At 41.2% G+C, this 22,079-nt stretch overlaps 1 protein-coding gene across 2 annotated transcripts in view; it reads right to left on the bottom strand.

Moving 5' to 3' along the window:
* STK32A (serine/threonine kinase 32A) overlaps nt 1-22,079 on the bottom strand; it is a 130,978-nt gene that overhangs the window by 17,583 nt on the left and 91,316 nt on the right. For both annotated transcript variants that reach the window (XM_032593137.1, XM_032593138.1), the window contains exons 6-9: nt 18,315-18,404; nt 8,779-8,876; nt 3,908-4,024; nt 1,089-1,214 (exon numbers count right to left, since the gene is read on the bottom strand). In XM_032593137.1, coding sequence (XP_032449028.1) covers nt 1,089-1,214; nt 3,908-4,024; nt 8,779-8,876; nt 18,315-18,404 — 431 coding nt within the window. The remainder of the gene's footprint in view (nt 1-1,088; nt 1,215-3,907; nt 4,025-8,778; nt 8,877-18,314; nt 18,405-22,079) is intronic.

Genomic DNA, 22,079 nt, shown 5'->3' with positions numbered 1-22,079 from the left:
AGCGTTTCTGAACATGAGGCTGAGGAAAGTACATTTTTAACAACCTCCCCAGGTGATTCAGATTGACAATAAAGTCAGAGAATCATATGTAGAACCCCTCCTGAGGCAGCATCAATGGCTAATTGCTGTGGTGTGGCGTGTAGGAGGAAGAATGGAAGCAACAGGAGATGGGTCTAGAGCTCCATGGTGTCATACGTCCATCAGCCAAGGTACACCTGCCCCTACCAGATTCTGCAACGTGGCCAAGTGAGATCTAGACCTACCCTCTTGTTCCATGAGGTAGCAACTCCTTGCCCCAAAACTCCACCACACTGCCCACTCGTGTCGCCCACCTTGCACCTTCACCCGACCCACCCATCCATGCCTCTATTTGCACATGAAAGATCACACCCCCACAAGCCCAAAGCTTGCGCCTCCCTTGGGCTGAACAGAAAACTCTGAACTGTCTCAACTGTCCCCTTTAGGAGTTCATTATCCTGCTGATCTACCTGATACTGAATGTGTAGAATTAGACTAGAAGAGGGAAGCTAGAGGCCTCATGTGGGCCCTGTGGCCGAAGCTTCTGGACTCCAGCTTTACCAGCAGTCTGCAGAAGGCCACAGATGTCCCTCAGCCAGGTAGTCATCCAGTGGGAATTATTTCCCTTTGGCTATTAGTGCTTACAAGTATGGCTCTGTGGCAGAGAACCACCTAAGGAAGAGGGGTGAATGGTAAAAATAAATCCAACATTTTCAATGCTGTGACTCACACAACTCCATGGACACAAATTTCTATATCTTTGAAATCAGAGAAAACACTGTTTCCTCAATGAGAAAATTCCTGGGAATGACTATTTGGAGGACTAGAGCTTCCTTCCAGTAGAAGCATGCCACAAAAAATGGTTAGGAGCTGGGACTCCAGACACAGATAGACCTGGGTTAGAATCCCACTTGGCCACTTGCTAGCCACATGAACTTTGGTGGCCCATTTACCATCTTTTCATCTGTAAGACAGGAGTGGGGCTGTCTTCGGACACCGGTGAGGTTATCTAATGAGACTCTGTGTGTAACTGAATGAGAGTTTTGATGGGTTGGTTAGGATTGACTCACATTAGGAATAAAACCTGGAATAAGCCTCTTCTGCAAAACTGCATCCCAGTTCATGTCATTCATATATGGGAAGTTCTGAACGTCGGACAAGTGAGAGAATCGTTGGTCTGGATTCAGCTCAAGTAGCTGCCAACGGAATACAAATATCAAGATCATCATGAAAGTCTAAGTGGGGCAAAAAATCATACAAATTCCTTCTAAAAAAGGTTTCAGGTGTAGAACTGAAGGAAACAAGGCAGCGTCCCCCTTCCTTCACCCTATAAACAAATAGTATGGGTAATACATACATAAATAATGCGATAATGCATGAATAGAATAAGCTATAAGTTGGTTTTTGCAGTGTTGTGAGTGAAAATAGACTGTCCTACTGAGTCAATCATACCTTTGATTCCTGACTCCCCTACTTTATTTATTTAAAAAAATTTTTTTACATTTATTTATTTTTGAGAAACAGAGACAAAGCATGAGCGGGGGAGGGGCAGAGAGACAGGGAGACACAGAATCTGAAGCAGGCTCCAAGCTGTCAGCACAGAACCCGATGTGGGGCTCGAACCCACAAACTGTGAGATCATGACCTGAGCCCAAGTCGGGAGCTCAACCGACTGAGCCACCCAGGTGCCCCTGACTCCCCTACTTTATTAACTATGGTCAAGTTTGTCCTCTCAATCTTCATTTAGTATATATTGAAGGGATAATTGTCTATTTCATAAGGTTGTAGCTAGGATTAAATGAGCCATGTACACAAAGTACCTAAGAGAAGGTCTGTTCTTATTAGGTGGTGAATGCTCATGCATTTCTATAAATGAAATTCATTTCCTACTAAAAGTTTTAGCTGTTCATATTGCTAATTCATCATCAAATATTTAATAATTATTAATAATTAGTAGCAATTCTTGCTATTAATATTATAGCAACTGTTAATATTAATACTTAATAAAAATATACTGGGTGTGACAAAGATGCAACCAAGGTTACTGTTTACAGTTTTGGGTTTTACTAACAGGGATTAAAGATTTTCCCCTCACATAACCACTTAGAGCCAGTATCACATCAGTCCTGTGGCCCAAATGGGAAATGTCAGTTCTCCTTGAGAACATTCCTGGAGACTATAGCTGTGGATCATCAGGGTGTAATTGTGGGGTGAGGAGGGCTCTCTTGGAACTGAGGAAAATCTGATTATGGAAAATGCCCCCACTATTCTTGACATTATCAATATCCCTATTCCAAAACAGGGAAGTTGACCCCAAAGACAAGAAGTACAAGTATGAATCTTCGGCCCTCAAAGCTCTTGTCCTTAACTGGCCATGACTTGTGTAATTTTCCCTCTTTGAAGAAAACCAAGTGCATCCTCTGGGGCTCCTCATTCTTTGTTCCATATAATCATTCAATACATATGACTTAGCTGCTGCTACAATTGCTACTAATCTTTCCCATGAACATGGAAAATCTGACGGACACTACGGACCTCATTTATTCAAGTACCAGATTTTCCCACCTGTCAGATTCTGTGCTAGATGCCGAGGATAGCATGGTGAAGAAGCCTGACATGCTGCCTCCTCATGTGGCTTAGAGGACAATAATCATTAACCCAAGAATCACACACATGCAATGCATAGTTTCAAATTAAAAACAATGATATGAAGGAAAGACATTGCTATGTGAGCTTATAACAGAGGAAAGCTGCTTGAGGAAGTGATATTTAAGCTGAAGTCTAAAGCTGTGCTTCTCAAACTGTATAGAAGGGCCACTTATTTCTGTTTGTTTTAATTTCTAATCCAGTGAGATCCATACATGGTCTTACTGTGCATGGCTAATATGCAGAGTTACACCATGCACAACTTGTGACTTGTGTTACACCCTGTTCGAGATGAGTCCACTGACCATGTACTCAGAGGCATCAGCAGTATCAAACTGATACAACAATCTCTAAAGGCTTCTCTCAATTTCTGGACTTCCTGTGGACGAGTAGGAAGCAATGCATGAGCTTGAACCAGTCAATGAATCCCAGTGAGTAGCACTGATTTTTATAAAGGAGGGAGCTGGTAGTGCTGGGGATGGGAGCACTGTTCCAGGCAGAGGGACTAGCAAATGCAAAGGTCTGGTGGTGAGAAATTGACAGATGCTGGTGAGGAGGAGGAGGAAAAGGAGAAGAGAAAAAGAAGGCTGAAGCAGTTTATGTGTAGTCAAAAGGAGAATAAAAGTCCAAAATAAGGCTTGAGTGGCTTAAAGGCTTTAGAACCTTTATACCATACCAACGATTCTGATCTTTTTTCTGAGAACAATGAGAAGACAATTAATTTTGCTTTGAACAGATCGTTATGGGGCAGGGGGGAGAACAGACTGGAGTGTGCAAAAGTGTACAGGACAAACCAGTTATAAGGCAGGACGTGATGGCAGTAGGACTGGGGGGATAGCAGTAGAGATAAAGAGAAGTGACAGATTCAAGAGATATTTACAAAATCAGATTACAGAACTTAGCGATGAATTGGAAACGGGGGAGATGAGATAGACCATTTCTCGTTTCTGGCTTCCATAACTGGATGGATGCAGAGGCCAGTCACCGAGAAAGGGAACATCACACAAAGTCCAGGAGACAGAGGTCAGGGACTTCATCTTGGACATAGTTGAGTTTGAGATGGCTGAGCAAGAGGACACCTGTGTTGCCTTCATGAAACCATGTGTTTGAAAGCTGTTGGGTGCAAAGCCCACTCTAGAAATGTACATTGTCATGACCGCCTCCAGTATTGCAGACTAACTTCCCTCCAACCAGAAAGCATGCTTCTTTTTACCACTTCCTTTTGTCATGCTGTCCTCCTTACCTTCTTAAGTAGTGACACCATTTCCTGTGACCAGGCAGAAGGGTAAGTCACAATAGCCGTCTCAAACATGTGTGCGATTTCCTTGCTGGACGCACCGGAGCGAATATGGTATGGTCTCTTGGGGGAGAGAAGCAGTAAGAGTCTTCATTTTTGTAGGGAAAGAAAAAAATGTTGCTTTGCAAATGTTTCTGAGCTAAATTTTCAAGGACTAAAATCTCAGTATCATTTTCTAATCCCTTCCAGCTGATTGTTGTTTTCATATGCAAATGTGATCTGTTGCCAGCTCTCTTAAAAAAAAAAAAAAAAAGACACCAGAAATCTATAGTTTCTTGTGAAATCTCAGAATTTTTAGAAGTAGCTAAGTCCATTGGGCCAAATGAAACATTTCTGTACGCTAAATCCACCTCTGAGATACCAATTTCGGACTGTTTTGTAAGGTAACTTATACAAGTATTTACATAAAACATGGGACAAGTGTTCAGTAAATGGAACTTAAAAAAAATTGTCCCTTACATGTTGATTATAAGGAGATCCAGCATTTTACTCTGCATCTCCTTGCACTTGTTTGAATCAATAATAAGTTCAAGATAGAATGTTACCCACAGAGCTTCATCCTCCGTCCATAGTGCTATAAGTTGCTAGTTCCAAGGAGAGGGGTAGGGAATTTTATGATAAGGCAAAGTACTTTCACTTCTGAGAGAACCAAGTTCTTCTATAGATTTAACTTGGGGGAAAAGAAATCAAAACAGTGGCTTTGTCATATTTTTCACAGCTGTCCACTAGAGGGCAGTCTTTACCTATATTAATTTCTCTATTTCATAAACTAGATTTGTGGGATTTTATCTTTTATGCGAACTGTGAGCTACTTAGGGCCAGAGATTATCCCATACTCATATGTTTATCCATTGGACCTAACAGGTGCTCATTACATGTTTGTTGAATGGACAAAATTGCCATATTAGATTAACCAACAATGGGACAGTTAATATGGACATGTATATTTATCAAGTGCCTGGCCCTTTCAAGATACTTAATAAGTGGTTGTGGGCCTATGAAACAAATTGGAAGAAATAGAAGTTTATTTTTTTCCTGTTATGAATCAGTATTTAAAGGTAATGTAATGGGGAGGGGGTGCCTAGGTGACTCAGTCAGTTGAGCATCTGACCCTTGATTTCGGCTTAGGTCATGATCCCAGGGTTGTAGGAGCGAGCCCCACATTGGGCTCCGCACAGAGCCACGGAGCCTGCTTAAGAAAGATTCTGTCTCTCTTTCCCCCTGTCTGCCCCTCCCCTTGCTCGTGTGCTCTTTCTTTCTCTCAAAAAAAAAAAAGTAACATAATTATAGATGGCTAACAGACACATGAAAAGATACTCCATATCACTCATGATCAGGGAAACACAAATTAAAACTGCAATGAGATATACCTTCACACCAGTTAAAATGGCTAAAATTAACAATACAGGAAACAACAGGTGTTGGCAAGGATGCAGAGAAAGGGGAACCCTCTTACACTTTGCTGGGAGTGGAAACTGGGGCAGCCACTCTGGAAAACAGTATGGAGGTTCCTCAGAAAGTTAAAAATAGGACTACCCTATGACTCAGCAATAGCACTATTAGGTATTTACCCAAAAGATACAAAAGTACTAATTGGGAGGGATACATGCACCCACATATTTATAGCAGCATTATCAACAATAGCCAAATTATGGAAACAGCCCAAATGTCCACAGACTGATGAATGGCTAAAGAAGTAGTATACACACACACACACACACACACACACACACACACACACAGGAATATTACTCAGCCATCAAAAAGAATGAAATCATGCCATTCGCAAAGATTTGGATGGAGCCAGAGAGTATCATGCTAAGTGAAATAAGTCAGAGAAAGACAAATACCATATGATTTCATTCATGTGGAATTTAAGAAACAAAACAAATGAAGATAATGGGTAAAAAAAGAATGGCAACCCCAGCAACAAACTCTCAACTACAGAGAACAAATTGGTGGTTACTGGAGGACAGGTGGGTGGGGAGATGGGTTAAATACGTGATGGATATTAAGGAGTGCACTCGTGATGAGCACTGGGTGTTGTATACAAGTGGTGATTCACTAAATTCTATACCCGAAGCTAATATTATGCTGTATGTTAACTAACTGGAATTTAAATAAAAACTTGGCAGAAAAAAAAAGGTAATGTAATTCAGTGTTTGAGCTTTGAAGGCAAAAAGGAATTGAGTGCTAAATTAAGGCACTCAATTGGAGTTTCAGTTCCTTCGTCTGTAAGATGAAGCTCCTTTATCTGTAAAATAAACCTCCACGTGAGATTGTTGGAAAAACTGAATCACATAACATGGGTAAAATTCTCCACAAAGCAGCTAACACATATCACACACAATGCAGGAGAGAGATTTTCATCACTCTTGAACATGGGGTAACAAGGGTGGATACCAATGTCAATAGTGAACAGCAAGGTGAGTCATGGATAGAGGTGATGTGAAGAAAGGCTTAACTCTGCACATGGTATATCAACGTCAAGTTACTTGGGGAACCACAGACTGCTAGGAGTTGACCTCTAAAAAGGAGACTGGCCAGACTTTATTTCTTTTATCCAAGGTCTAAACATACACAGTCGTATGTATTTTCTTCCCACAAGACTGAATAAAGGACTATAGGTAATTCATTTGTCTTGGTAACAATATAGTGGAAATAACCCATGGAACTCAATCTCAGAAAAGAAATGCTAGGTACCTGGTCACCATACTCAATGCTTATTGGCTGTTTGCTAGCCAAGGGCAATGTGGGTCACTACGTGTGACTCATTCCATGTACACCATTAAGAGCTGGGACACGTTCGGCACACTTCGGCTTCCAGGATTCTATGCATGCGCACATACATCTTTTCTTTTTTCTAATTTTCTTCATTTCTCCTTCTAAACTTACTGTTTCTCAGACAGCTAGAAACATAACATGATTCGATAAATGAATACATTAACTGATGAACGCCACAGGTAACTAACTGGTTTAAGTGGGCTTTTTTTCCATTTACTTTAGAAGGCCATGTGACTGAAGGTAGTATTAAAAAACATCCTCATGGTCTGTCCACTTATTAAAAATAGTCAATCATCATCTTTGCCTAAAAAATAACTTATTTTTCTAGTTCAAAAATTTAAAATCCATGTTAATTCATCAGCTACCAGAATTGTACATTTATTCATTTTCCAAATATTTATTGAATGCTCATGATGTTCCAGCACCTCTGTTGGGCACTGGGGATTCAGTGAAGAATAAGACACATTATTTCTACATTGGTGAAGCCTATAGTCTATTTACAAAACCTGTAAATATTTATATCCACTGAACACCCCTAAATCAATGGAACATATACTATTAAAGTAATACAGTATGCAATGACAGGATATATGAAATAATTCTTTGGCAGCATATAAAAGCAAGAATATGAAGAATGTATAAGGTGGCAAAGGTAAAACATTAGATGGGAGAAAATGAGGTGTGATTATAGTCATATTTCAGGAGTACAAAAGCAATAGAGTTAGTTGCAGCTAAGGATGTACAATTAGTGTAAAACTGTGTGTGTACCCATCAGAACCTAACAAGGATAACACAAAGGCAGAAAAGGCAGACCAAGCAGGTTAATAGTTAAGAGACCCACCCATTCACCAAGACTGCAATGAAGTTCAGAAACCACGGAGATGTCAAGCATATCTTTGAGGCATGTATCTTTCTGTAAACAAGAATTTGTAAATGTAGACGAAATCATTGTTTAGCACCCTTCCTCTGTGGCTTAGTTGTGTTGATAGTTGCAATTAAATGTGATTAGCTGCATTTTGAAACATAATTACCTGTAGCCTACATGGCGATTCTTTCTGAGAATGTGGCAAGATTGATATGGAGTGGCTTATTCCCCCATTCATTCAATACACACCTGTTATGTATCTATCTAAAGTTAAATACTGGGAATAATACCAAACTGTATAAGGTACATGTTTCACCTTTCATGAATTTGTAATTTAATAATATAGAAGAGATAAAAACATAAAAAATGATAGGCCTTGAAAAACTCACCAGAGCAATACTTGACAGAGTGGATTTAAATTCAATAATCTAATAGTAACTTTCCTTCAACTTTCCAAAACAAAAGAAAGGAAGAAAGAAAAAAGAAAAGAAAAGAAAAGAAGACAAGAGAAGAGAAGAGAAGAGAAAAGAAAAGAAAAGAAAAAAGAAAAGTGAATCTGACAGCGTTAATACAGCACATCACAGGGAAGTACAACAGAGGTAATATGATATGGGAGGGAGGGAAAAAATATTCTCTTGGCAAAATTCTCTCTAGGCATTTTCCTAGTTTAAGGAAAGTCTTCTTTAAAAGGAAACACTCTCATTTTCCACTGAACTCAGAACCCAGGGGCCTGATGACAGAGAGGAACCAACAAGACAGGGCATGAATTGTGTTGTGTTAATAATTCACACTTGCCTTAGGGAAGCATGTCTATGTTAGAGTCCTGTACTGTCACACCAAATGATTTTCTTTAAACAAACAAATATATTTACACAAGCTATTTAGTGAGGTGCACTGATTTTCCCTCTCTGGCAGTTTATAATATCCATATTATTTGATTTTATCTGCGTTTAATACTAACTCACATGCTTGGCTCCATATGTGGGAGAGTGAATGTGCAGAAGTCCCAAGCATCACATGGCATAATGCTTTCACCCTGCAAACAAACTGCTTGAGTTTAGCCAAAAAAAAAAAAAAAAAAAAAAAAAAAAAAAAAAAATCCATTCTTCCATTCTAAAAAGGAAACTTGACGGAAGAGGAACCAAAGAAAACTGCGATTCTCCCATACCCGGCCTCTGAGGAGCTCATATGCCGTCACTCCCAGGGACCACCAGTCAACAGCAAAGGCATAGCCCGTTTCTCTTCTGGAGTTGAACATCTCAGGTGCTGAAAACACAGAGAAGTCAGGTCAGTTTTATTCCCTGATCCATTAACGGATCCCTTTTCCCAACATGTTCCTCCTAAGGCACATTACCAGGGTAAATAAAGGAATAAACACTGTTTGGATGTTTATCATCCACTGCTCGATTGCTCACAGCAGGCAAAAATGTCAATTTCCTAGTCTCAGTAGACTAATTCATCAACCCACATACGGGCAAGCACAGACCTTGATGGGCAAATTCTGCTCTCGTTTATATCATATACCTATTAAAAATTGGATCCCATAAGGCCTCAAATGTTCAGATGATGCTAAAATTCAAACGGCCGAGAAGATGGTATTTGTTGTCTTGATTTGGAAGGTTGGTACTAAAGGACCTTTATTTGTATTACTTCTGCAAATGCACTTAGAATTTGGTGCACCATACGTCGGATTACTTCGGCATCTCAGAGTCGTTACAAGACACAAGGACAGCATTTACAGCCTGCTATTACAGATGATGAGGGAGCAGGAGAGAGGGGGCCGACATTCTGAACGATGTAAAGTTTTTCATTAGGTGTGAAACTCACACTTAGTAACATGGTTGTTTGAAAGGACTCTTTCAACAACAAAGCAAAGCTACAGTCAATTTTGGCCCCCATTGGTGACCCCCTAGTTATGCATTCTCCCATCCAAGTACTAACCAGGCCAGACCCTGCTTAGCTTCCGAGATCAGACGAGATCGGGCGCATTCAGGGTGGTATGGCCGTAGACTAGTTAGTTATGCATTCTCTAAGCGCTTTGACACACTGTGGACCTTCTCCATACTCTTCCAGGAACACACGTAACTCGTGAGGGATGAGGCACAAAGCAAGAGTGGCTTGCTCACCGCTACATTTCTAGTGTCATATTGAACCTGGCATGCAGAGTCACTCAACAAAACGTGTTGAAAAAATAATGACGAGTCAAGTAAACAAGCAATGGTGGTAATTATTAGCTCTGGAGCCATGCTGTCTGGGTTCAAAACCTGCCTTTACCACTTGTTCTGACCTTGAACGAGTCAGCTGCCTGAACTTGAGAAATCCTCATCAGCAAGGTCAGAATAATAAGCAGGAGATCTTTCTAGAGGTGAGAGATTAAATGAGATGCCAAAATCTCAGTTCAGTGCCTGGCACCTAGAAAGTGCTCCAAACATCAGTGCCCATTCTGGAGAGGCAAACGTTCATAGGAATGGGGATTTTACTTGTCAAAAGCTATACACAGCTGACCCGAGCCTCTGGTAGTAAGGTGTTGCCTCTGGACAAAGGAAACCGGTGTGACATGAGGCCTGCACCGGGGCTGACCTACCCAGGTACTCAAGTCCCAAGCCAAATCCTGTGGACAGAATGTTGACGTCACAAGGCCCAGGACTGACCCTAATGGGAAGAGCCTGTGGTAGCAGAACTAGGCAGACCTCATTCCCTCGTAAATTCATCTCCCATGCGTGAATGCATCCTTCCTGCAAGTCCTAGGTCTCCATGCAGTTCAGGAGACAATGACCCTGACCCCACAGTCCCCCCCCCCCCGACCCGCCCCTGGATGGAATGGGCTTTATTTCCCCTTTCCCTTATCAGTACCTCATAGTTGTCATGTCAGATACTCCCCTGGGTGACAAGCCACAGGCATCTCAGAGAAGTAGCAGAGAACTCTGAGGGATAAATAGGCCATTGTGCTAAGAGAATACCTAACATCTGGGTGTTTTCAACTTGGGAGTGTTATGAACAACGCTGCCATGAACATTCCTATACGTGTAAGACTCCTTAAAGTCCACACATCTGTAGGGTACATTCCTGCAGGGGGAGATGCTGGGGATAGGATACACATCTTCACATATTTAACCCGGTGGTAGTACCAATTAACACCGTGACCAGCAGTGATTGAGAGGGTTTTTGTTTTGTTTTGGTTTGGTTTTTTTTTTTTTGCTCAGCGTCCTTACCCACACTTGGTGTTAGCTGACTTTTTGAATTCTGCTAGTCTACTAAGTGTGTACTGATCTTTCATTGTGGTTTAAATTGGCAACCTCCTGACTACTAACAAGCCTGAACACATTTTAATGTGTCTATTTGCTATCTGGATTTCCATTATTTGGTTTTCAGGTTTTAGAACACCTAGATATTAGATTCTCGGTCAAGAAATAAAGAAGAAGCAAGGGCCCAAAACCTAATCCATAAATGTAATGCAATAGAAATAATGAGTGAAACTTACAAAACATAGTCTAAATTTCATCTACCAAAAAAATCTGTGAGTAATAAAGGTTTTCTGAAAACAAAGACATAGACCTGCATCTCATGTATTCAATATTATTATAAAGCTACAATTAAGATTTGAAAACCACATAATGTAGACACTAGTATATAAGGATATTTAGTTCATGATGAACATACTATAAATCAATATGAAAGGGTCTTATTTGATATGTTGTCTCAAAACAATTATTTAATGTAATGATCTAACAAAAACCAAAGTCAGATCCTTATGACACATCTTTAGTCAGGATTATATGTAACTGGAATAACGAAAAATGTGAAAATATAACAATAATAAAAATATTAGGTAATCATATCCAAAATCTGGAGGTAAGAAGGTCCCACTAAGAATAGCATCAAAGGTAAAAACTATAAAAAAGACCAATGGTAGGATGATATTAGAAAATAGTTCTTTATATGAAAAATGTCATAAGAATAATAGTAAATGGAAAATTAGAATATCATATTTATAACACATAGGATACCCTGTAATATTCTGAACATATAAGGGGCTAGAATTTTTATATAATTAATAAAATATTATTTTATATAATTAATAAGAAATATCAGGATAGGATAAACATATTAACACCCTAATAGAAAATGAGCAAGGAGCATGCACAGACAATTTATAGAATAAGTCAGAGAAGTGTAGTATCAGTATCATAATGAGGGATCATTTTAAATCATCTTTTCAGGAAGATTAAAGATATTCATTGTTCAGCCCTGCTGAAAATGCAGGGAAGTGAATATCCTCAGACACTTCCAGAATGAATGAACAGAAATCAGTGTAAATTTGCAGGAGGAAACACGTAAATAAATATCCAGTGACCAGGAATTCTTTGAATGGTAATTTATCATAAAGATAAACTACAGGACCTATTTCTGCTAATAGGAGTTTTATTACAAATTTACTTGTATTTTTTAAATTAAAATTTTAGTTTGCATACAGTGCAATATTGGTTTTAGGTTTACATTCAACACCAAGTGCTTATCACAACAAATGTCTTCATTAATCCACCATCTAGCCCCTCCCTCACCCACCTCCCTCCATTAATCCTCAGTTTGTTCTGTATCTTTAAGAGTCACTTCTGGTTTGTTTCCCTCTTTCTCCTCCTGCCTCCATTCCCGTATGTTCATCTGTTTTGTTTCTTAAATTCCACATATGAGTCAAAGAATATGTATTTGTCGGGGCGCCTGGGTGGCGCAGTCGGTTGAGCGTCCGACTTCAGCCAGGTCACGATCTCGCGGTCCGGGAGTTCGAGCCCCGCGTCAGGCTCTGGGCTGATGGCTCAGAGCCTGGAGCCTGTTTCCGATTCTGTGTCTCCCTCTCTCTCTGCCCCTCCCCCGTTCATGCTCTGTCTCTCTCTGTCCCAAAAATAAATAAACGTTGAAAAAAAAAATTTAAAAAAAAAAGAATATGTATTTGTCTTTTTCTGACTGACTCATTTCACTTAGCATAATACCCTCTAGCTCCATCCATGTCATTGCAAATTGCAAGATTTCATTCTTTTTGATGGCTAAGTAATATTCCATTGTATATGTATACCACATCTTCTTTATCCATCTATCAGTCGATGGACATCTGGGCTCTCTCAAATAGTTTGGGCTCTCTCCATAGCTTGGCTATTATTGATAATGTTGACAATGTACCCTTTTGAATCTGTAGTTTTGTATCCTTTAGGTAAACACCTAATAGTGCAATTGCTGAAACATAGGGTAGTTCTATTTTTAACTTTTTTGAGGAACCTCCATAATGTTTTCCATAGTGGCTGCACCAGTTTGCATTCCCACCAACAGTACAAGAGGGTTCCCCTTTCTTTACATCCTTGCCAACACCTATTGTCTCTTGTGTTGTTAATTTTAGCCATTCTGACAGGTGTGAGGTGGTATCTCATTGTGGTTTTAATTTGTATTTCCTTGATAATGATTGATGTTGAGCATTTTTTCATGTGTCTGTTAGCCATCTGGATGCCTTCTTTGGAAAAGTGTCTATTCATGTCTTCTGCCCATTTCTTACCTGGGTTGTTTGTGTTTTGGGTGTTGAGTTTGAGAAATTCTTTATAGATTTTGGATACTAACCCTTTATCAGATGAATGAAACTGGACCACTTTCTTACACCATACACCAAATCATGAAAATAAATTCAAGTGGATGAAAGACCTACATGTGAGACAGGAAACCACCAAAATCCTAGAGAAGAACACAGACAGCAACCTCTTTGACCTCGGCTGGAGCAACTTACTAGGCATGTTGCTGAAGGCAAGGGAAACAAAAGCAAACATGAACTATTATGACTTTATCAAGATAAAAAGCTTCTGCACAGTGAAGGAACAAATCAACAAAACTATGGAATGAGAGAAGATATTTACAAACGACATATCTGATAAAGGGTCAGTATTCATATTTCAAAATAAAAAACAACCCAACATTCAATAACGAGGAATTGGTTAAATATGATGCAGCCCTCTAATTCTGAAGCACATGATCATTAAAAATGATAGTTATATATACACGGGCATGGGAGAATAAGCAGTATCATTCGTGAAGACCCAGGTTCTGGAGTTGGAGAGAAACAAGTTGCATTTCTGGCTGAGGCAGGTTTATAGAATGGAGGCAGAGAGGTTGCACAGCATAGTAGAGTTGAGACTCTGAGCCTTACAGTTGTATCCCTAACTCCACCTTGAGAAAGTGCTTAATTTCTCAGCTTGCATGTTTCAAGTGGAAACAACCGGAGTATTGACCTCATGGAAGTTTTAGTTTAAACAATGTAATACACGCACTTGGAACAGTGCTTGGTACATAGGAAGACCTCAGTTAATGTCAGATATTGTATCTTAATCATCCTCACCATCATTATCACCATTAGTGCCATGGCTCAAGATTTGTTAGACGTGGGTTTAGCTTCATTAACTTTGTTACTTCCTGTGTGATACATTCTTGTCACTTTCTCTCCTGGCCTGATTTTTTTTTTTAATCTGTGGAATCAGAATAACAGCCTATTTCACAGGGTTGCTTTGAGAATGTAATGGTACAATAAATGTTAAAACCTTAGCAAAGTGCTTGGGCCATCATAAATGCTCATTTTGTCTATTGCTATCACATTATAAAGTGAAAATTTAGGGTACAAAAATTCAGTATGATCCAACTTTTAATAAAGAAAAACGTGTGTGTGTGTGTGTGTGTGTGTGTGTGTGTGTGTGTGTACACACAGATAAAAAGGTCTGGAAGGACCTGTGTATACACACAGATAAAAAGGTCTGGAAGGAAAGCATAAATATCTACAAGTAGATGGATTAATTTAACTGCCTTTTGCTTATCAGCATTTTACACGTTTGCCATAGTGAATTTGCTTTGTTTTTAACTGGAAAGAGAAGAATGTTTTAATTGGTTAAGCTGTAAGTGATCTGGGTTATATTCACACAGAGGTAGGAGTGAGGGTGAGTAAGGAGGGAAGGGAACAAGAAGCTAAAAGATTCTGAAGGGAAGGTGGTTCAGAACTGTCCGACTGTTCATCCTTGCCTTTCCAGAGCCAGGAAACTGCTGTATACAGTAATGTGCCCAGCATCTCTTCTTAGTAGATGTCATATATTCCCATAATCATCAGTATTTCATCCTAGTTTTCTTTCTTTCTCCTTAGAATATTTTTTCTTTCTATAACTGCAAATTAGTACTATAAATGGGTACAATGCACTATAAAATGAGTACTCATGTCTGTTACATAGATATTACCAAATTATTTGGAACATAGTTTTCAAAAAGAAAAAGCAGACTTCTACCTATGACACCTCTTAGAAGGACTCTTACCCCAAAATCAAAGGAAGGGCAACCTTTGGATAAAGAGCTAAGGGATGACAGATCCTCATTTTTTTTTTAAATGTTTTATTCTTTTTTTTATTGTTTATTTTATTTTTGAGAGAGAGAGAGACAAAGCATGAATGGGGGAGGGCAGAGAGAGAGGAAGACAGAATCTGAAGCAGGCTCCAGGCTCTGAGCTGTCAGCATAGAGTTTGATGTGGGGCTCAAACCCATAAACCGTGAGATCATGACCTGAGCTGAAGTCAGACGCTTAACTGACTGAGCCACCCAGGCACCCCAACAGATTCTCATTTTTAATGATACAGGAAACACTTCTACGAGTCTGGCTTCCCTAAATTGACTTACAACCTTTTAAGGACCACAATTTCTAAAAATAATTTCTCCCTTTAACTCTCTCTCTCAGGGAGAAGCTCGACTTTCTAAAGTCAGACAGAGCTTACTTTAAGTGTAGTCTTTTTTTTTTTTTTAATGATTAGCCATGTGATATTGGGCAAATTACTTAGCTTCTTATTTCCTCATTATAAAATGGTGATAATTATAGTCTGCCTCATAGAGTCATCAAGAAAAAATAAATGAGTAAATGAATGTTAAACGTTTAACACATTGTCTGGCCCATAGAAAGCTTTCAATAAATATTAGTAATTGTTAATTATAAGGGTGAAGGTGGAAAGGCGTAGAGAACCTTGAATGCATTCCAATTTCCTAGCTCTGGGTTGTAAAAGGACTCGAAATGCCAAATTTGAGGAGAATTAAATTATACGGATATTGTATTTAAAATCACTGGGGAGAGATATGAAGGGTAGCCTCCCTTTACTCCTCTCACCATGGAAACCAGGCCTAGAAAACCCAGATGCACATTCTGATTTGGCTCCAAGAAAATAGCCCTTAATATGGAAACCCAGGAAACCTGCAGAATAAATTCATCAGACCAGCAGGCTCAGATATTCCCTTTTATCATCTGAGTACTGTGGGTTTTAAGCAGAAAATAGGCTGAATTATATGTGTCCATTATTTTAGAAGTGACAAAGGAGATTTATTCCCCCCACTGGTAATAGGAAGCCAGGACATTTCTAGTTGTTCAAATATCATCTAAAAGAAGACTCATTTTTTCCCATAGAGGATTTCTTTCTCTTGGAAAGTGAGGTGGCCCTGCATGTGGGGGTTTTCTTTTCTTCTCTCTAGTTACATGAGGAAGAGAATGAGATATTAAAAGAAGTGGCTTTGCTCTTACCCTTGATTTCAAGTTCAGATTTTTTGCTCATAAATTACTCTGACCATATCTAGTCAGTACAGTTCGTTCTACCTCCTAATTCCACTGGTTTAACCAGTGGCATCATCTGTTCTAAGCATCTCAACTAATTAGGGTAGAAGCATAAATAGTGTTTATCCTTTTATCAGTTGCCAAGAACTATGCAGTGTCTATCTTCCCATTTTTGTTGGGTAGGGGGCTCCCTCAAAGATAGTGCAGTCTGTGGCTTGAAACATTTAAATTCTGTTTGCTTATTAAAACATCTACTTCAGATACTTTAAAATGCCATCCTACGAATTTAAAGACTAATGTCGTATCTGATCCAGAGCCTCCCCATGTCACGCAGCTGGATTCAGCCATCCTGATGTGGAGACAGCCAATCTGTCTCTCATATCCCTTCTCCCTTTTCCTAGAAAGTACCATTTATTTTAGGACATGGAAGAAGGGTACTGGAGGCACAGCAATCCTGACACAAATGCTCTGTCCCTGCCCCAGGGTGATCTCTCTTTAGTTGCGTCTAGTAGCCGACCTGGCTCATGATCCGTGACAGAGCTTCTCAAGTCTGGCTACACGGCAGCATTAGCTGAAGAGCTTTTAAATGACCCTACCCTTGGGCGTCACCTCCAAGATTCTGGTATAGTTGAGCACTACTAGAACTGGTGGTGTTTCTAGTAAGCCACGCTGACCGGAACCTCCCTCCCTCCAGTCTACTGGATCCCATCCTGTGGCTAATCCATATCCCTCACCCCAACACACACTCACACACTGCTACCTATCTGCCTCCTGATGTTATGGTCCCCAGGAAGACTGAACTGCAAACTTATCAACCTTCCAGGGATAGCTCAGGCTCCATTAGTACCAGGAGCAGTCAGCAAGTGCAGTGATGAACCAGACACTGACTAAGACTGGAAAACCAGGTCACTATTCTCACAGCGGCACACAGACGTTACAGACAATTCTCTTGAGGTCTGACTCACCTGTCTTGGGAATAGTGGGAAGAAGGGAAAAGTCCCTCTTGCTGAACACTTTTGGGGAAAGGGCCATAGTTCTGTCTTTATATCTCTGGGGTGGAGGGGAGAGACAGGGCTAATTCAGCCAGATTGGTGTCTACACACAGATGCCATCTCCAACAACAGCACTTACAATGTGCAGTAATTTGTGAGTGTTAACATAATTAAATGTGAGACCTTGTTGACAATTTCGGCACCTAACCTTAGCCTTTTAGTCTCCCTCTGGGTATATTTTGAATCTTCAGGAAAAATCCAGTTCTCCATCTTTCAAAAGGAGAACTCATGGGTTTGTCGTGGTGTTAAAACTAAAAGCAGGGGCGCCTGGGTGGCGCAGTCGGTTAAGCGTCCGACTTCAGCCAGGTCAAGATCTTGCGGTCCGTGAGTTCGAGCCCGCGTCAGGTTCTGGGCTGATGGCTCAGAGCCTGGAGCCTGTTTCCGATTCTGTGTCTCCCTCTCTCTCTGCCCCTTCCCCATTCATGCTCTGTCTCTCTCTGTCCCCAAAATAAATAAACGTTGAAAAAAAAAATTAAAAAAAAAAAAACTAAAAGCAAAATAGCAAGTGGGAGGGCATTACAGCCCTATGTATGTAATGTAGGGATATGCAAATGATGGCTAGAGTAATACGTCACTTATTACCATCTGATTTGTTATTGTATTTAACTTCTATTTGATTCTATTTGTTGAAACTCTTCTCACCAGAAAGTAAGCTCTATGAGCTGGAGATCTTGTGTGTTTTGCTCACTGCAGAGTCACCTGTACCTGATACCCTGCTACGCACATAGAGGCAATTAGTAGACATTTATTCAATCCACTACTATTCTTTGTTAGGAAGTGGGTAGAAGCTGTCCTAAATAACTCATAAAACGGTCTTTCGAAGTGTCATCACTGGCCCTCCCGAATCAAGATCAGATTGGGTGCTTGCTAAATGGAAAATCCTGAGGCTCATCTCCGACCTGGGAAATCAGAAGCTTCCCCGGTAAAGTCAGCGGGGTACTTGGCATTTCCAGCTGCAAATGCGTATGGATTATTGGACCCGGACTAAATGTCTACCAAATTTAAAGCAAAAGCCTTGCTCTTTAACCCCGCCACTCGTGAAGCCCATACCCATGTAAGGCTTGGTGCCCGCCACGGTGGTGAGCCGCGTCTCCCTGGGCAGCATCGCCGCGATGTTGAAGTCTGTGATGTGCACGTGCCCTGGCGAGACAAAAGCACCACACAGAACGTTAAGTCCCATTCAACTCAGTGCCACAACCACGCTTCTCCCTAAGAGCCTCTGGAAGCTTGGTCTGTCAGTTCTTGCATGCCTGTTGCCATTGGGTACAGACAGTAGTGGCACAATTATTCTGTCCTCAAGACCAGCAGGGTCTTCAACCAGCAACTCTCTGGCGGCCAGAACACATATGCCAAACTGAGGATCTGATGGTAATCTGCAGCTCAATCTGTTTACCATAGGTGGTTAAGAGCTCACACTCTGGTAGTCCCACTTACAACGTTTTGTTGGCAACGTTTTAAGTTGGTATCACCTGAGAGCATCAAGAGGGAGGCAGCCAAAAGCTATTCTAAGTATCGAATTTCCAAGCATTTTCCAAGTGTCTCCTATGGGATTTTTTTTTCCAGAGCTAAATATCGTTACTATAAAGCTGACATGAACATGGACACATGTATTTATTTATTTATTTATTTTTGCCAAGAAAGAGTCCTTTTTCCTCCTCATTTTTCTTAAATATTATTAGCATTTTTGTGTGATAGTTGAGGTTGTCCTCTCTCCGCTCCCAACAAAATGTTTGGGGGCGAAGGCAGGGGCAAAAAAAGTCAAGTTTTATTCATAAAGAGGCTGTATAATGAGCCCTAGGCTGGGAGTCAAGAGACCTGATTTCTGCCCTGAACTCTGCCCTTAATACATGATAGACTTCCCAGTCCCTTCCCTATGCTGAACTCGAGTTTCTTTTTGAAAAACAAAAGAAAAGAGAAGAAAAAAAAAAAAGAAAAGAAAAGAAAAGAAAAAAGAAAAGAGTGGACTAATCATCTCTAGAGTCTCTCCCAGCTCTGACACTCATGGCCACAGAGTGGGAGTCTAACACTTCATCCCTGCCATCAGCACACTCTGCAGAGAGTGTTAGGGTCCCTGCATTTCCAGCTGCAAGGAGGAAGAGGGCAGTAGCAGAAGCTCAGGCCAATAAGCCCCGTTATGTTAGCTGTTGGCACAAAATTCATATGCTTTTGGAGGATCTTGAAGTGTTGGCATTTCCATTTACATGCTCTGTGTTTGTGATGCGACATGGCTGTAATCGGAGGAGATGTCATCTGCTCCTGTTTCCACGACTCACGGTCCACACTCCCCACTGCCGAACTTCTCGATCTGCTCCCTCATAGCACCCAGCCTCTGCTAAAGACAAATCTCACTGCCTTTCTTGCTGGGGTTTTGTTTTGTGCAAAATGGTGTTTTGTGTCGCTTGTGTGATGACATTTTAATAAAGTAAGAATAGCATGTGTCTAGCTGAAAGTGAACGTATTCTTGCCCGAATAGTACCAACAGATGATTTTTTTTAATTTTTATTATTTTTGAGAGAGAGAATGTGAGTGCGGGAGGGTCAGAGAGAGGGGGACACAGAATCCACGGGAGGCTCCAGGCTGTCAGCACAGAACCTGACGTGGGCTCGAGCTCAAGAACCAGGAGGTCATACCCTGAGCCAAAGTCAGATGCCTAACCGACTGAGCCACCTAGGCACCCCTACTAACAAACGATTCTGGTAGGTCTTCTATCACTGCCTAAATTGTCTCTGTTTGGTTCTTTCTTTCTTCCCACGGGTCATGTGCACAGGGCTCATTGATCCAAATCAGGTCAGCCTGGAGACATGGTAGTTACGAGCTTGTTCTGTGGAGTCAGAATGCCTGGTTTCAAGTCCACGTTCTACCACTAACTAGCCGTATTACCTTAAAAAGGTGACACCTTCTCTGTAAAGCTGGAATGATAACAGGGATTTTCTCACGAGTGTACTGGGGAAATCAGATAAAATAATACTGGGGCAGACTTAGGCCAGCCAGCATTTGGGAAGAAGAAAGTGTTCAACTGTTGCCGTTTCTCATGATCAGAAACTTCAGTGCCATTTTGGCAAACGCATATGTGGAGACTCTGTTAGCAGTGGGATGGTAGGAAAGCCAGGAATCCGAGTGAAAAACAACCAGAAACTCCACAGGTGATTCAGAGGAGCAGCCAGGCATGTGATCCTCTAGTCTGAGTGGATGTCCTAAACCAGCTCCAATCCTGAGATTATCCATCTCATGTGGAAAAAAAAAGGTAGAGGCTGTTTTGGAGCCTCGTGGTTCTGAAAGTGTGGTCCTCAGACCAGCATCAACAGCAACACCTGGAAACGTGTTAGAAATGCAAATTCTGGAGCACGACCCGCCCCCCCCCCACCCCTGCGCCCACAGCCTACTGAATTAGAAACTGAGGATGGAGCCCAGAGTCTGAACAAGCCTCCCAGGTGATTCTGATACTCAATAAGTTGTGACAGCACTCTTTTAGAACAGGACCTGGCTTCGTAGAAGATCCTGATCCGGTAAGTACGTGTTATATATTTCTTTTGAATTTGGTTGAAGGAATGTTGAATTTTATTTTTCAGTAGTATTTACATTTATTTGATTAATGGTCATTGTTCAAACAGGGCAGACTAGTGAAATAGTCCCTATTTAATGGAAAAGTTGTTTGTGGTTAATTTCACAGGGCTCAGTGGCGCCTGGGTGGCTCAGTTGGTTGAGTGCCCGACTTCGGCTCAGGTCATGACCTCACAGTCTTTGACTTCCAGCCCCACGTCGGGCTCTGTGGTGATAGCTCTGAGCCTGGAGCCTGCTTCAGATTCTGTGTCTCCCTCTCTCTCTGTCACTCAGAACTCATGTTCTGTCTCTCTCTGTCTCAAAAATAAATAAAAACATTAAAAAAATTAATTTCACAGGGCTCAGAAGTAGCAGAGCTGGGATTAGAATCAAGAAGTTTGTCCAGGCCCCCTTTATTGGGTTACAAATCTCCCCAAAACGTCTTGTGCTTTATCACAAGACCAAAGAGCTGGATACACTGAAACAACCACTTCCCGGTTGGCTCAGAGTTTGTTTCCCTGCCAGGGTGCACAAGGAAGGGTGGGGAGAAATTGTCTGAGGGCCAGGATCTCCTGGAACGTGGAGCCTGGTGGTCTTAGCCAAACAACGCAAGCAGAACTCCACAGAGCCCATGGACACTGGCCCGAAGCTACAGGGTCAGGCCCAGGATGCTGCCATACCTGGCAGTCTCTCTGCCGGGTTTCGACTGTGCTGTGAAAATGAATCTAAGTGCTGACTCACAGGGGAAGGCTCAGGTGCCCACTGGTTGAGCGACGTGGGAATTGCCTTGGGAATGAGGGACCATAAGCCCAGGACCTTACTCAGAGTTTCTCAACCTCTTGGACCTGGTAATTCTTTGCTGTGAGGACTGTCCTCTGCATTGCAGGAAGTTCACTATGGATGCCAGCAGCACTTTCCACTCCTGGCTGGAATCCTGACAATCAAAAACGTCTCCAGACACTGCCACGTGTCCTCTGTGGAGACAGGAAGTAGAGCTAAACCATCCCCAGTTACAACCGCTACTTTAGGGTGAAGTTTTTCAGGTACAGGACTCAGAAGGTCCTGATTGGGTGCCCCTAGAAAAGCAGTTTTGCCTGGTCTTTTCACCTCTGTACCTTGAGACAGAGGATTGCATTACAAATCTAAAATGATAGTAATGAGTCATTTGCTCCAGCTGTCATTTTTGTCTTGACTTACACGTTTTTCTCACTGTGCCTGTGTTCCGCCCGGGGATCTGTCTCAACACAAGTCTCCAGGACACCATAACCGGTCAGC

The sequence above is a fragment of the Lynx canadensis genome, chromosome A1, assembly GCF_007474595.2.
Source record: "Lynx canadensis isolate LIC74 chromosome A1, mLynCan4.pri.v2, whole genome shotgun sequence".
Lineage (NCBI taxonomy): Eukaryota > Metazoa > Chordata > Mammalia > Carnivora > Felidae > Lynx > Lynx canadensis.
The sequence above is the reverse complement of the archived record's forward strand: the minus strand, read 5'-3'. Positions and strand labels throughout refer to the sequence as shown.